This window comes from Thunnus albacares, chromosome 2, assembly GCF_914725855.1.
Source record: "Thunnus albacares chromosome 2, fThuAlb1.1, whole genome shotgun sequence".
NCBI classification, from domain to species: Eukaryota; Metazoa; Chordata; class Actinopteri; order Scombriformes; family Scombridae; genus Thunnus; species Thunnus albacares.
In genome coordinates, this window is record NC_058107.1 from 1,256,039 (window position 1) to 1,272,949 (window position 16,911).

Consider the following 16,911-nt stretch of genomic DNA (forward strand, 5'->3'; position numbering starts at 1 on the left):
GATTACAGTCAAAACGTTGGTCTCATTTAAGAGGAAAATCTTTAAATTTGACAACCAAGAAGTCAGAATGAGTTTCAGGGATCCTGAAATGTCACCAAGGCTAAAGTGCCCCATGGGGGGTACAATGTCGTTTAAAGGAAACCAGACCAATATAAACTCCTCATGAAGTCATGATGTTACACACTCCACTACAACGGGTGGCAACAAGCGCCTTCCACGCTGGCATTAAACAGAAGAAGAAGGGTTGAAACCGGAAGCTGTAGTTTCTCCTGTCGCCTCTGAGTGGGACTACATCCATGGAGTGGGAGGGTTGAAGATGGTTGCCGCTGTTTCCAACTCAAATCCGGATCGATTGAGAAGTTTCTCGTCTTTATATCCAATGTGTCAATTTAAAAACATCCGTAAATTAGCATGTCTGTTTACTGTCGCTTGTGTTTTAATGGGCCAGTCGTTAGCAGACGACCAGGACTTTATGGAGGAGTTTATGAAGCGGGAATATTCTCTGGCAAAGCCTTATCGTGGTGAGTTTACTGTCAGCTACATTAACCCGACCGAGCTAAACTAAGTTGAAATTAACCAACAGCAGCAAATATTCCTACTGTAAACGAGCATTTCGTTCAATTTAGCAATTGTTGAATGTATAATTCTGTATTAGGTGTTTAGGATAATAATTAACTAAGAGGAACTTTGTGCCCCTCGGGCACTTACACATCCTAACGTTAAGTTAGCTAATGTCACAATACGGGAAATGATATCCCACCATGAATGACAGTCAATCATGTTATTTAAGGCTACTACTAACGTTACCTGTCTCCTCTCAGTGTTTACTCCGACAAGTGCAGCTCTGGTGGGAGCATATCAGGTTAACATAGTACATAAATAGTATAGTATAGTGCTCCTTATACACCTGCTAAACCAATTAGTGTTAGCGTTAATTACACTAAAACCGCCATCATCCGCCAAGTTGTTAGAGGCAATTATAAACAAATGTTGTGATTTCATTTTAATAACGTGCTACTGATAGGTCACCTGTATGCCGAATTTACTAGAATCTCATTGTGAAACAAAGCTCTCCGTTTGTGTTGGTTTATTTTGCTGATGAGCAACACAGTAAAGAGAAAGATTTACAGCTTCTGAAGGCAGTTTGGACAACAAGCAGTGCATTCTGAGTCCCCAGAAGGCAGACTGTACATGTGTGAATACTGTAGTTAACGTGTGTATCATCATTTTGCAGGGTTGGGTTTCTCTAGTTCTTCACAGTGGGATCTGATGGGCACTGCCATTGTCACACCTGACCATGTGAGACTGACCCCAGACCTGCAGAGCAGACAGGGAGCAGTATGGAGTCGCATTGTAAGTGTACTGCAACAAACTGCAAATCCCACACACGCTCCGTCGTCCACTGTTAGTCAACCGGGACTCTTGCATCATCACCGGATGTCCCTATTGCACCATTACATGTTTACTGACGCTACAACATTAGGCAAATGTTTCAAAAAAGGTGTAGTTTGTTACTCAGTGCATTTGACGAACACATACCACACATAGCACAGCACGAGAATAACCTGCTTGTCCTGATTTCTGTTGCTGTTTAGCCTCTCTACCTGCGAGATTGGGAGCTCAAGGTGCACTTTAAAATCCACGGCCAGGGAAAGAAGAATTTGAATGGGGACGGTCTCGCCATCTGGTTAACTAAAGATCGCATGCAGAATGGTAGGTAGAGACTGGATCACTCTACAGATGCAAGGATCATATTCACTATTACCTGTTATTAAGAGTTTTTTTTTTATCTTAGTGCTCAACAGTTTTTAAAGGAGTAATACAACATTTTGGTAGATGGGCTTCTCATTTTCCTTTCTGTACATCCTGTACTATGGTAAATACATAAGATACAATGTGTGAGAGACTGTTGTAAGAATTTCAGCCTCTGTGAATAGTAAAAAGTCCAATTTTTGTTTCCAAAGCCGCATTCAGACAGGATTTATTTTAGGACATGAGGTGATTTCTGTATTACCTGCGCTGGTCAGGAATTGTGATCCCATCTGGAGTGCTTATGTTTGTAATTTTTAACCCCCACCCCATTAATAATTGCAATTACCTAATTGCAGCAAACCTGCCAGTCCTCCTGTAATTAATGTCTAATCTAGAGACACACTGTGTATTTTAAAAGTATATCTTTTAGTTTAGCTCATTTGCTGTTACTGAGTTTCATCAGCTCAGTGAGACAACTGAAGAGGTAGACAAGGATTTTTCAAACCCGATAGACCGCTTGTTAACATCAGTCAACTCTTACAATGAAGGAAAATGTAAAGATAAACATTAGGAGAGCAAGAGCCCGCGAGCTCATCACTGTCATGTGTCTTTTCTGCTCTGCCTTTGGACAGTTGAACTGTAGGCTTGGGCAGTATCAAGGTGTTACAGCATACCAGGGTAGTTAGAAGTCCTCAAAGTAGGGAATGTTTTGGGTTCAGTCTTGACGGTAAAGGTGAGCCAGCCGCCACGGACGAAGCTGCGTGCACTATTTGTCTCAAGAAAGTTGTGGCTAAAGAGGGTAACATGTCCCGCATTTCATCTCCGTTCAGCCCACTGCTGGCTGTATCTGCTGCAGCAACAAGTGTTAGTGGTTACTCCTGCAAAGTATCCATGGAAGAAAGGCATTTATTTCCTATTTATTCATTATTCTATGGGCCATAAGTATTTAAACCCAGCAAGCTAATTGCATATTAGACACACAGCATTGTTGGCTAGACAGTGTAGTTCATGCTACAATGAATTCTATCACCAGCAGCTCAGCTTTGATGTTTTTAGAAAAAAAAACAAGTTTAATACAAATACTGTCATATAACGTCGTAAACCCCAGTGAAATGTCAGGATGGTATGAAAAAATAGATACTGCCCAAGAATCCTGAACTGATTTGCATATGATGTCTTACAGTTAAAGCACATTTAAGTAGTTTGTAACTGTCAGTGTTACTTCAATAATAATTACTGGTAAGTAGTACTAATGATCAAAATAATACTAAGCCTGCCTGTGATGAAGGTCACATGGTTTTCCCAGTATATTATTGTCTATTACAGAATCAGCTTCTGTAATTTGCTAGTGGCTAAAAATGCCATTTGGAACGTTCATTATTATTATTGTTTATTCATTTTATTGATTTATTTTTTAATTATAAGGGAAGTATTAATCCTGTCTGACTGGAGCTTAAGATTGTTTCTTCACATTTGTGGTGAAACTTCGCTGGAACCATCTGTGCTGTTTGTTGTGAGACTGTCGGGAGAAATACTCAGGGGTCCGTTTCGCAAAAAGCAACTTGCACACAGATCACGAACAGATCACAAACAGATCACAAACAGATCACAAACAGTGCCACTGCTTGCTAGCTGCTGATGAACGTGTGTCCTACACTCCTCTCGCATGACGGTTTATTGTCCAAGAATTAATTGCGATCACTGATATTATTGTCATTTTAAGACCATTTAATGCCACAGTTGCACAGGTGCCAGGACCCCCAGCTTCACCGTATTTACTGACACCATACCTGCAGCCCCCAGCAGGTATGGTGTTCACTGGCAGAAATGAAGAGTTTTTGGGAGAGTTTTGGTTTTACTAGAAAATGTCAGGAGCCATTTTTATTTGTTAGATGCTCACAAAAAAGGGATTTTATGAGTTAAATAGTTCATGTACACATAAGTCGTTTTCTGTTTGTCTTAAAAAAGCAAACAAAAACAAATGTAGAACGCTACAGCAGCTGCACATCTGTTCAGCAGCAGCTGAGATTGTCACTAAAATGAGAACAGCTGGTCCACCTTAAAGGTCAGTCCACCTTAAGTGAGCCTCGTCAGGTTAGGCTAACCCATCGTCGCTAACTTCAGGGCTAACCTGCTTTACTTTATTCAGCAGGATCTTGAGGAGTTGTAGCATTTATTCACCGCCACGTTCACAGCTACACTGCTGACTTCATACTCTCAATATCACACTCGCTGTGCACTTTGTGACATTCTTATGTAAACAAACACATGTGTAAACACTATGGGCAATATGGAGGTCAGCAAAAACGATCAAGGTCATGTCCATATATCATATGATAAGTTGTAAGTATGATGTTTCTTTCGATTAGTTAAACGTCAACAGTAACGCGAGAGGAAATGATGTCATGTTGCACATTTGGTCAAACAGGTTCCTGAACTACCTCACTGTTTCTCTGCAGGTCCCGTGTTTGGCAACATGAACCAGTTCGTTGGACTGGGAATATTTGTGGACACTTACCCCAACGCTGACAAGAACCATGATGTGAGTGACGTTTAGCAGCTTCTGCTAGTGTTTCTTTACAAGGAGACTCTATTTCCTGTAAAACCTGCAGCTTCCTGTCCATGTTTGAATTCATAGAAGAAGATAAACAAGCAGCAATAGCAGATGTATACGTTTGTGCTGCGATAATATCATCCTTCTGTTTGATTATAAAAAGCAATCTGACTATATGACGCACAATTTAAAAGACTCCTTGTTTACATTAATTGTACTGATGTCCAAAATGTGTCATATTTCTTTTCCTGCCTCCCTTTTGAATGTGCAGAAGAGGCAACCTGGGACTCAGGTAGCATCAGAAACTATTGTTTATTCCATGAGCTGAGCGACTGAATGTCCGTCCATCCGTCTCAAAACGTTCACCGTCCCTCATCATCTCATTACATGCATCCGTTTTGAGTCATCGGTTCTGTTTGGTGTCATTATGATGCGACAACTGAAACATCAGCATGACGGTGTGTATCAGAGGCTCTGCCGTCAGAGTGTGTCATGTGTTGGGCTAACTCCGTCTCTTCCTCACAGAGGGCTTTCCCGTATGTGTCGGTGATGCTGGGGAACGGAACTCTGTCATATGACCACGATCACGACGGACGACTCACTGAACTCGGAGGCTGCACGGCCATGGCACGCAACGCAATCTACGACACGTTTCTCCTGGTCAGATACTCCAAAAACAGACTGACGGTATGAAACTCTCTGATTAAGGAGGGATCGATACAGTTTATCTCTTAAAGTATTACAGTCATGTCAGAAAATGAAATTTAAAGACGATGCAGTTAATCTCAACTATGAAGTTTGTAGCAAAAGGCCTGAATAGCTGTTTAAAGTGAAATGTAACTAGATATCAGATAGTTTGATCATTGATTAATCATATCAGTCATTTTTAAGCAAAATGGAAAAACACTGAGTTGCTCAGTTTAGCAGTTTGCTAACTTTATCAGTGACAGTGCTGGAAAGTCGCCATCGCACAGGACGTAACATGTAAGTATACTGATGGTAACAACAGCGCCACAGTTTCTATTATTACCATTAATACCTTCACTAATGTAGTTTTTAAATTAAGCTTAGTCCCAACTGGTCAAACGGAGGCAGAACAACCACATTCTTTGTCTGTTTAGCCTCCAGCTACAGTGGCTATGACTCTAACATTAGTTGGTGGATGTTCTGAAGAGCAACAACAGTATTGATTTTATGTGAGTGACAAAAATAAAACTAGTGTCCTCAAATACACACATGTTAAGTTTTTTCTCCCAGCCTGGTGTAGTTCTGCCTGTGCCATGTTTGAAGTCTAGTTATGGCCTGTTTATCCCTCATCAGTGATTGACACAGACCCCTCCTCTGCTCTGTAGCTCATGGTGAATGTAGACGGTAAGCAGGATTGGAAAGACTGCGCTGACATCACAGGACTGCGGCTGCCTACAGGCTACTTCTTAGGTGCCTCGTCCGCCACCGGAGACCTGTCAGGTACGAAACCTGGAAGTGAAATGATAGAAGAAATGCTGATTGGACAGGAGAGGTTTGCATGAATTCTATATGAAGTGTTAATTACTGACTTGTGCTTGTCGCTCCAGATAACCATGACATCATCTCCATGAAGTTGTACCAGCTGAAAGTAGAGAAGAGTCCAGAGGAGGAGCAGGAGCAGGAGGAGGAGGTCCTCATCCCCAGTGTTGACAACATGGAACAGTTCCAAGGTAGAAGCAGCTCCTCTGTCCTCTGTCCCGTAAACCTCCAAGAGGTTGTGATACGTAGCACAGAGGAATCAGATATATCAGATATATCAGGCTTCGGATCAGTTCACTGTTGGTTTTGGCTCCAAACATGAGATTTGTTGACAGTAATAAAAATATAGAAAATCACAGCCTGATCCTTTAAAATGTCTTTAATTAAAAAAAATTCAACTGAATAAAACTCAGAATGTTGCAAAATGATTTAAATACGGGGATAACAGCCCCCCCGCCCCAACCCAATGTTGGAAAGGTGTTTCAGAATCCAAGTATGTATCTGTGGAGTCTATAAACAGCCTTAACAGTGTTTTTAGTGGAGAAACTCTTCAATCATTCAGTGGTTGGAACTCAGGAAATAGACAGTTTATCTTGCACAGAACCAGGTTTGATCAGCTGAAGGCAGTTTAGAGCTAAAGAACTGAATTTAATTATCACATTTTTGAAGGAGTACAAGAAATTCCTCTTCTTAAATGTGTTGGATGTAAAGTGAACTGTCTACTGATTGATAATCCATCTGTCATCCTTTTTACTTTGCAGTGGAAGTCCAGGAGGAGGGGATGAGCGGAGTCCAGTTCTTCTTCACCTTCCTCTTCTCCGTCCTCGGCCTGGGCGTGCTGGCGGTGGTGGGGCTGATGGTTTACGGCCGCTGGAAGGAAAACAGACGCAAACGCTTCTATTGATAAAAGAACAATTAAACCACACAGGTTTTTCCAAACCGTATGTTTCTTAATTGACATAGATCACAACAATGCAAAGACTACCATAGCTTTACTGAACCATACAATCAAACTGAACGAACAACCTCGTGAAGCCCAGAGCCGAAAGAACACAAACTACCACGATGAACAGGTGAAGAGATCATGAACCGGTGAGCCAGCTGTGAAATATTCTCATTGTAAGTGTTATGGAAGATAGATGAGATAAAGCTGCTATAGTGTGTTTAAAATACACTCATCTCAACTTGGATAAAAGCACAGTGGGACTCCAGCATCCCATCTGCACTAACTGAGACACTGTAGATATCAGCCCACATCAGATCCTGCTGTTCCACCAGCAAAAATACCAACAAAAACTTCAGAATCAATTAGAGAATCCCAGATGCTGTGTGCAGTGTGCTGACATGTTAGAGGATTTTGTGGTTCTGAAGTGTAAAGTGTAGTTACCTCTTACTGCCACTTGGTGCTGCCAACAGGCAGCTGCATTGTGACCCGAAGCTGCTGTGAAGACTGATCAACCTGTGGATTATTGCAGACTTCTCGCTGCACCGCAAACATTTTCTTGAGCTCTCGTACATTTGACAGCACCTTAAACGCCAGGCGAAGCACTTCCAGCAGCTTATGTAACAAGTGCACTGAAGTGAACCAGGTAATCAGTGCTGTTAAAAGTACCCAGCAAGGACCAATAAAGACAGCTTCTCATGTTATGTTCCAGTCCTTTCTGCAGGTTTGAGCTCCTTTTTATTTTCTGTTTGACATCACAAACTATTTGGCTTCACTCACTTTCTGTTACTAACAGTTCTCTGATAGGAGGGTGAGCTGATGTTGATGTGCACCAAGTTTCAGTAGCAGTTTTCAGCTTTTTTTCTAACGGCACTGACTTTCATCAGACCCTTGTTAGTAGAAACCCTTTCTGTTTCATTTGTGATCAGTTTTCATGTTGCTTAGACTTTAGTTCTAGCATGCACTGTGAATTTAATTCCAATCAGCAGCATTATGTAGTCAAATGTGAGTTTTAATAAATTGAAGAGTGTGTGAGTATGAATGCTGTGTACTGTTAAGCTGTCCAACCTGTTAATACAGCAGGTGCCTTACACCCAGTGTCCCCATGGATGTGGCTGTGTTGTCCACACTGACCATAAATGCTGTAAAATACAAAACAAACTACTAAACATCATTTTGAAATGGCAGCTAAAGAACAAACTGCTTTAGATGCTCCAGTGGACACGAAGGGTTACACCCATAGCAGGAAAGCACAGGTAATGATATTAACGACTGTGTGTCAATGAGTCAACACGCACAATACCAGGACCCTGAAACTGAAGCAGCTAAATGCTATAAAGTCATCATTCATTTTATGATTTACAACTGTGCTTTTCAAAATGTCTCTACCATGAGGTCCTGTAGTCCCTAAAGGCAAACTCTACACAAATTGGTGGCTTTGTTACTCTGCAAAAGTACTCTTTTGAAGTTATCTGACATAGCATAGCAATGAAATGTTAAGGTCAAGATTAGAATTGAAAGAAAGTCTTAGTCCCCTTTAATAAACAGGAACTCTGTACTCCCACAGAAAGACCTTTAAGTCCACTTTGGTGGAATTCCTTTTTGCACTTGTGTATGAATCGTCGTGCTGATTCTCTCGGTTGAGTCATATGACGATGCAAACTTCACCTGAAGTCAGATTCCAGTGATGCTTTAAGCTAAAAGTTACATCAGCACTCGTGTCGGTGTGTTTGTGACTACAACCTGAACAAACCTCGTGTTCAGACCAGAAGCTGACACTGTACAAGCCCATGTGAGATCTGTGCTCATCTATAGAGAGGCATCATGAGTGCACAATAAGACTCTTCATGAAAATCTCCCTAGCTGGTAATGCACTTGATAGTATGTGAAGTTTACAATGTAAGATAATAAAAAAAAATCAATAAGAATTTTTAGCCAATATAAATATTTGTGTAACTGACATTAACATTTTTATTTCAGTGATATTTTTATAGGATCATTGACTATTAGGAAGGAATACTTGCAGATTTCATTTTGGTTCTTAAAGCAGTTTTAAGCCATATCAATCCATCGTTCATTAAAACCACTTTTTGTTCAGAGTTACTACTTTACCAACAAACCCTGCTTCTTTTTGTTTTGTATTGTATTGTCCTTCTAAACATAGGTTCTTATTTTATTCTTAGACTTATTACTGTATGTCAAGCTATTTGTGATGATTTAATTCACCATGAGCCCTATAGTTAACTATTTAAATGATGTTGTTGAGCCTTTTCTTCTCTTTAAATCTTCTAATCCAAACCCTTGTCTGAAAAATATTCTTGTCATACTCTGTGTTCTGTGTTTTTCAGTAAAAGTTTCTGTGGTGATCTTGCACATGTGGTGTGTTTTTTTTTTTTTGTCTATGTGCCGATAAAAAGTTGTTTGGGGGGAAGTTTTCATGTTTTATTGTGTTACAACTTTGATTTAAAGCAGATTTAATGTGGCTTTTCTTATCAACACAAAGAACCTTTAAAGGATTATTCAAGTGTGTCTTAAAACAACAGTCAGGAGCCCAAATAAACATATGTTCAAATGAACATTGAAACCTGTTTTTCTTGCTGTAATCATTAGAAGATTCCTTCATAATGACCTTACAATGGAAGTGATGGGGGACAAAATCCACAGTCCTCCTTCTGTGCAAAAATGTATTTAAAGTTTATCTGAAGCTAATATGAAGCTTCAGCGTCCAAATGAGTCAAATCAAGTAGATATCTTTCAATGTTACAGTCTTTTAAGTGCCAAAGTCCCTCTTTTTGTTACTATACTTCCACCTACAGCTCAACAGGGAAACACAAAGAGGGAATTTGATGCTAATATATCAAATAATAATAATATCAAAGTGAAGACAGATCTCTACAATGTAATCTAAATTAATTACAAATACAGAATACTAAATACTTGTTTGCTTTAGTATTCTAGTATTATAAGCACTTTTGGCAGCAGTTACAGGCTTGAGTCAATGTTTTTGTTTCTCTGCCTTAAGGCTGGTGAGTCGCTCGGCCAGCTGCTGTCGGTCTGGTCTTCTTGCCTCTAATTCAGTTTTTGAGGACGGCAGATTTACAGCTGTGACAAACTTTTTCCATGTTTTGATTGATTTATCTGGACTCCAAGTGATGTACGGCAACTTGGAAATGTTCTTGAGTCAATCCCCTGAGTGTTCTTTTGTCTTTATGGTGCAGGTTTTGACACAATACTGGTTCAGCCCAGGTTGGAGCATCCAGATACAGATACGGTGACTTCTGGCTGCACCAGAACTGATTTAGATGTGTTTTATCAAAGAGGTTGAATATTTATGCAAATGAATCACTCTGTAGAGATGTTTTATCTTTGACTTTAAAGGCTTTTTTTTCCTGTTGATCAGTGTCAAAAAAGCCACATTTTGGACACTTATTATTAATATTATTGTTTATTTATTTATTTATTCTGTGAGATTGACCTTTTATTAAAAGAACACTCCCATTACAACTGCTTTCCCACTTCCTGCTGTTATTGTGGTGTAAATGTGGACGGCCCCCCCCTTTAGTATGCGTCATGTAGACATTTCTTACTGCCTGTTGGTAGACAGAGGCCTCAGTTATCTTTCCCCTCCCTCTTATTCCTCTTTCCTCCTCATACCTCTCTGTTCTGCTTCTGGGGATGTTAGGAACAACATTAAAACACCGCTCACTGCACCTGTCATTGGATTATTGCTGGAAACAGTGCAGTTAAGGTAAGCCCTCAGATATTTAACCAGCTTTATCATGATAGATGAGTTAATCCCAGTAATTAGATATTGAATTTATAAATGAATAAAATGAGCAACTTTATTTGAACAAATTAAGTATCTGCAATATTGCTGGTGTTATAAAGGTAGGTCTGTTTTCAGTATTAATTTAAATGAATCACACCCTCAATTGTACAATTTGGGCATTAAGTTTACATTGAAAGAATATAGATATTACAAAATACAGAACATTAATAATAGTATAGAAAGTAGAGGATGTACAGCAGAGCAGAAGGACGGGTAAATCATAACTCTGTGTTTTGTCAGCAGAAAATAAAACGACTTCTAAACTGCTTAAAGAAACACGTTCTCAGACATTTTGATACAAACTGCAACAAATGGTTAATCTGGAGATAAGAACAGGTAATAATGATTAACTGGAGCTGAATAGGTCACAGGTGTCCATTGTGCCTGATGGTTCAGTGTTGCCATATCAAACAGTGGTGTCCTGTAAACACTCTGTCACCGGCGGGAGCAGCAGCAGCTTCACTTGTTTTCCTTCACGAGTATTGAGGTTATCTGTTTTAAAAGCTTTTAAAAGGCTTAAAAGGTTATCTGTATGTGACTGCAGTGTTTTAATAAATGTGACACCAACTTGTTTAATCTTACAGATCTTACAGAAGAAGATTATCAGAGAAGATGAATCGCTCCTGTGTAAACTGCTTGAAAAATATGATGATATATCTCAACTTTCTCTGCTGGGTAGGTAGACCCATATATATACTGCAACAGCCATACAAACACTGTATGTTACAGCCAGTACATGGGATGTGTTATGGTCACTCTACGTTATTAAGGATGATCACAATAAAGTTCCCTTTGAGACAATGATTCTCAAGGCATAGCGTCCGTCCTAATACCCACACTTGCAGTCTTCACCACTTCAGTGTCTCATATTGAAGGCCGACACATTTAAGGATAGGCTCACAATTTTGCACAAAACAAGGACTGTGGATTTTGTCCCCCACCTCCTACACTGTAAGTGCATCAGGAAGTGATCTATTATTGTCCAGGAGTAGAAGCAGGAATGTTTACAGTGAGCAAAACTTCTTTCAATGTTCATTTGTACACCTGACTGTTGTTTTAAGACAGACTTGACCCACACTTCCACTCATATTCCTCTTACTGCCTTGGAGTGATATTCAGAGCCAGGTGTATCCCACAATTCACTGCAGTTTATTGCGCAACACTAGTCCACTTGTTGGCGGTAATAAGCTCGCAATAATCAGTAGACATTATTATAATAATTACATTATTTCATATATTTAACATTTTGGAGTCAGTGTTAATAATATTATTAATGTCCATACTAAACACCTCTATAGATGGCTACAACTTAATATTCTTCTTGATCAGACTGATAAGAATATATACATTAAAAATATTTAATATATCATGTTTTTATATCATATCTTGTCAATGATCTTGACAGCGATGTTCCCTCCCCAAAATTTTTAGCAGACAGAAAACTTTCAAAATGTTTTTTGTTATGTCTCTTTTACATACAGTAAATCCATGTTCCTCTACATAACTCAGTTCAATGTCTTAATCAATGTTATTTCTCCTCTCAGCTCCTGAATGTAACTGTTATGCTGTGGGCTTGATGCTACTCATTTGTTCATTATGTGGAAATTAAATAAAATCAACAAATACATGAGCTCGACTGAGCAATGTACAGTATATGTGTTATTAATCAAATATGTCCCATTGAGCTCTGATAAACCTCTACACTCCTGCAGTCTTAAAAAACACTTTGGCAAAGTAGCAGTAACCAGAAATTCATCACACAAGTAGGAACTTGATTACTCACAAGTGTGGGAATTGGCACGGAGCCATTGTTTCAGTTATCATCAGTTTTGGTTATCTAATGTTTTGAAAGTAGGTTTTCTCCTAGATGGATGTAATGTACATTTTCCTATTTTAAAACTACATTTACTTATATTAGATTTAGGTACCTTATTTGAGAATTGTGGCCAAGATCTGTTTTACAGTTGAAAAATAAATGGATCAGTATTCCACCTGTTGTCTATAGGAATCCCTTAATGTGAGCTGACAAATACAATATTTGGATCACACACAAGTACCTGTGTGAGCAAGTCCTGGGCACGTCTGGAAAAACCTGAAACTTTTTGCAACATCCCGTGCAAGTCAAATGATTGAAAGAGTTGGGAGTTTGGATTTGGCCAAGTTCCCTAAATGTCATGATTGTTGTCATGGTTTACATTGGACTTCATGCTTTACAGTCAAACCCAAACTCAGACAATATAAAATAATAATATTTTGTGTGTTCTGTGTCTGTTGGAGCTGTGTGGAGCGTTTGTGGTAGCGTTTGGGATATTCCAGATGATGCACTCCAAGTTTGCCTCCCTCATCACCACCTTCTGGCCCATCTACCCCGCCAACACTCTGGTGGTCACTGGTACCATTGTTACCTGTGTGTGTTATGTGGGAGTGCTGGGGGGCATGAAGGAGAACCGCTGCATGCTCATCAGTGTGAGTATAAACCATGATATTTACTATAATGTGGTTTACAGGGTTGAATATTGAATGGGAAAGCTGTATAACTTATGGTACTGCATTAAACTGAATGTCACTTTATGAGGTTTGTGTAATTATTCTAATAAGACTGCGACTATACAGCCATGCTAGCAGCTAGTTAGCATGCTTCACATTTGCTTATTAGCACTGAATGCAAAATACAGCTGAGCATGATGGGAATGTCAGGTATTTGATAAGAAACCAGTGTTGGACAAATTGAAAATTAAACCTGATGGTGGTGCTAGATGACAAGTTAGGAGCTCTGCAAAGTTATTACAATTCATCCTGAGGAGGACATGAATGTTTGTACCACATGGATGTTGAGACATTTCACTCAAAACCAGAAATTTTATAACAAACCATTCAATAATTGTTGAAATGCAAAGATATTCCAGTAGAGCCTCGGATTAAAAATATAGACCTGGAAATGTACATGATATGTGCATGCATTTTTATAACTGTACTGAACCTCCTCATTTGTTACACTGCATAATATAAACCAAACATTATTTGTGTATGTTACACTTGTCCATATTATATGGTGAAAAAGCAAACAAGTGCACAGATCATACAAAGTCACTGATGTTTGAATCTGATCCACTGTTCCCAGTTCTTCGTCCTGCTGTTCATCCTGATGCTGGTGGAACTGGCCATGGCCTGTGTGTTCCTGGTCTACAGCAGAGAGGTAGGTTTATATATATATAGAGCCTATACAAAAACCAAAATACATTCTTAGAAGGTTTGATTGATATGTCGATGTTATACAAAGCCTGAAATGATAAACTAAATCAACCAGTGCTCTGGATTTATTTTACTGATTTAGTACTTTTTGATTCTGCCTTCATGTTTTGTTCATAACACATCTCATGCTGCCTTCAAGAAAGATATTAGACATTATCAATAACAAATTTCATGTCAAGGCTTGTTATTTTAATGTACATAGAATTGAAATGTGTTAAATACTTAAGATACTCAGACATAATGGATGCATTAGTAAAGATTTCTGTTAAATTTCAAAGTGAGCTTCAATTCAAAGATCTGCAGCCCACACAACTCATTGTTTTTAGTTACTTTAATGTCGCATAGGGAATAGTATATATTGCAGGTAATGTAGCCTGTCCGCTGTGCAGATCAACACGTTCTTTGAGAGAGACCTAATGCGAAGCTTGGAGATCTATAGACTGTCCAGTCCTGAAAGCAACAGGACCATTAAAGCTGACTTTGACGCTGTCCAGCACCTGGTAAATGATCCACTACTCTGCTTTATCAACTTAAAATGAACTTCATTGCTATTTGTCTTCTTGACAGTCTTGTTTTCTGTACACACCCTCATATAGATGAATGTTTTAGTTATTCAGTTCCTTCTGCTCAAATAAAATATGTGTTCATGCCAGTGAATTAGGTTTATTTTCCTGTGCAGTTTAGGTGCTGTGGAGTTCATGGTGAGGCAGATTGGAGGGGTAACGTCCCAATTTCCTGTTGTACTGAAGATCCCTGTAACATCTTCCCTCAGACCAACTGGCAAGAGGTTACTTACACTGTATTATCACTGTGTAAACCATAAGCATCTCCATATACACACACAATACTCTATCATCCCTCATCTGATCAGACTTCTAGCCAGATTCTGTGTTTGTTTTTCACATTTTTATCAATGAATAGTGGATGATTCATGATTCAAAATTGTCACAAAGGAATGCCTCCTTCAAGTAGCAAATGTGTGCGTGCAGCCACCTCCAGGTTTCTGTTGTCTGTTTAGCTTTCCACTGCTGATGCTGTGCTTAATGGGGTTGCATGCCATAGATGGTTGGAAGTCAATGGGTGAGGACAACTTGAATGCGTTCCAAGACTTCTGACTGCACTAGTTATTATTGTACATCAAATATAGATTTAATATTTCAATTATTGCATTTCCCCCTACACTTGGATATTTGCTCATTTGGTCGACTGTGTGGTTGTCTTGCATCTCAAAAATATAAAAAAATATTTGAATTACCTGTTAATACACACTTGAAGTCATTTCTTGTGGAGCACTCTGTCCTTAGGCCTCATGGGTCTGGTTTTAGAGCCAACCAAGACACCATTTCAGCTGGTTTCTTAGTCATAAATAATTAAATTAAATTTAAATTTAAATTTAAAACTAATAAAAACATTTTTTAAAGTAGTTTACACAATAAGAAACATGTATGTCTGTTTATCAAACAGGCATCAGTGTATGAGTGTGGTGGCAGCCTATCTGAGTTCCTACCAGTTAGTTAGGGTGTACCATATGGTTCTATTTTGGGCCCTGTGCCGTTCAGCATTTATATAAATGATATTGTCAAACAATTTTTATGCAGACGATACTTGATGCTTCAGGAAGCTATTTTAGGAAAGATGTTTTTATTGTCTGTGTAGTGCGCAGCCGACTCCTGCAATAATCTGCAATTAAAACATTTTGAATCCAGATTCTTGTTATAGTTTTTTTGGTGTAAATGTAAACAGGATATTGCTATAGAAGTGCATGTATGCTCAGTAAATTAACGCCGTATAAATAAAGGATAACTATACCAATTTTATCTTTCAGGGTTGTCTGGTGAAATTGAGAGACTGGTTTGCCGGAAACTATCGTAGCACAGGCGCAGGTGTTGTCACCATGTTTATCATACAGGTATTGGACATTCAGCTTTCTCATTCTAAAACAACTGTGTCCGTCCCTTCCTTCACTTTCTTAGAAAAAGTAAATACCTGGCTCTTTAGCTGCCTGATCCTACTAGCTGCTAGCTTATCACTAACTTTCTGTGTCTTTTGCTTAATGCAAGATAGGTAGAATACAGTAGGTTTATCAGAGGTTTTTCACTAATAACAAGTTTAAATATGATGTGATAGGAGAGATAATAGTGAACCAGAACAGAAAAATTGTGAAAAGGGCCCCCCAGCCCCCAAAAGATGTGAAATATGGAAAACATCAGTTTGACACTATTAAACATATTGATTAGCTGCTTTAATGTCACATTTACTGCTAGCATCTGGGTATTGGTAGTTGAAAGCCAGAACAATGTATAGTACAATCTTTTGTTTGACTTATCTTTTAAATGTAATGTTCTTTTATGTCAAAACATTGTTTGACTTTAGCTAATTTGTATATTTCCTCTGTCTTCTTTGTTTGCAGTTTGTTTGTCTGTGTTTCACCATCCCTCTCTTTTGCTGCTTCAGTCGACGCAGGCTGGGTTACCGGTGAAAAAGGCCCAATAACATCTGCTATTCAGAGTAGCTTTCTTCTTGTCTTTTACCTGTATTTACCAACTTTTTCACAATTTGTTCCAAATGCCTTAAAAGGTTGATATTGGTGTTCCACTTAGAGAAGCAAAGCCCCAGTTCTTTAGCCAGGAATAAGATGTCTGTTCTCCTAACGAGGGCAGAGCTGTCTTTGCTGCATGGGTGACACCACTTTGGACACTTGATCTCCTGAGCACTTTGATCTTTGGAATGTTATACAAATCCAAAAAAAGTAATCCTGTAGGATTGTTTCTGTTAGCATTATTTAACACCTCTATCCATTTTGAGTTGTCAATATTTTTTCTCATGTCACAATTTTTTGATTTTGTTTTTTCACTTTCACATTTTGAGTCACTGGAAAGGAAGGCCTTTAAAGTTGTAAGTACTCTCTTACTGTCCTTAATAAACCAGAACACATGCTGATTTAAACCCAGATATTTGAGTTGTTTCCATTTGTGTCTGATTTTTTTGGCTTTCTGATAGTCTAAACTCTCAGTATAGATCCTCTCAAAGGTTCAACAGAAACCCAGAAACTTATGTACTTATGTACCAGTATGT

At 38.9% G+C, this 16,911-nt stretch overlaps 2 protein-coding genes across 2 annotated transcripts; both read left to right on the forward strand.

Annotated features, from left to right (window-relative positions):
* Positions 1–239: 239 nt before the first annotated feature.
* On the forward strand, positions 240–9,128 carry lman2lb (lectin, mannose-binding 2-like b). The gene is made up of 8 exons (XM_044362258.1): positions 240–521; positions 1,235–1,353; positions 1,596–1,713; positions 4,212–4,294; positions 4,832–4,993; positions 5,659–5,773; positions 5,881–6,003; positions 6,574–9,128. Exons 1-8 carry the CDS (start codon positions 317–319, stop codon positions 6,714–6,716), a joined length of 1,068 nt encoding a protein of 355 aa, XP_044218193.1. The 5' UTR covers positions 240–316; the 3' UTR covers positions 6,717–9,128.
* A 1,134-nt stretch (positions 9,129–10,262) lies between these two features.
* LOC122989444 (leukocyte surface antigen CD53-like) lies at positions 10,263–16,782 on the forward strand. The gene is made up of 8 exons (XM_044362330.1): positions 10,263–10,503; positions 11,169–11,259; positions 12,862–13,050; positions 13,706–13,780; positions 14,226–14,336; positions 14,516–14,623; positions 15,662–15,745; positions 16,247–16,782. Exons 1-8 carry the CDS (start codon positions 10,295–10,297, stop codon positions 16,313–16,315), a joined length of 936 nt encoding a protein of 311 aa, XP_044218265.1. The 5' UTR covers positions 10,263–10,294; the 3' UTR covers positions 16,316–16,782.
* Positions 16,783–16,911: the final 129 nt, after the last annotated feature.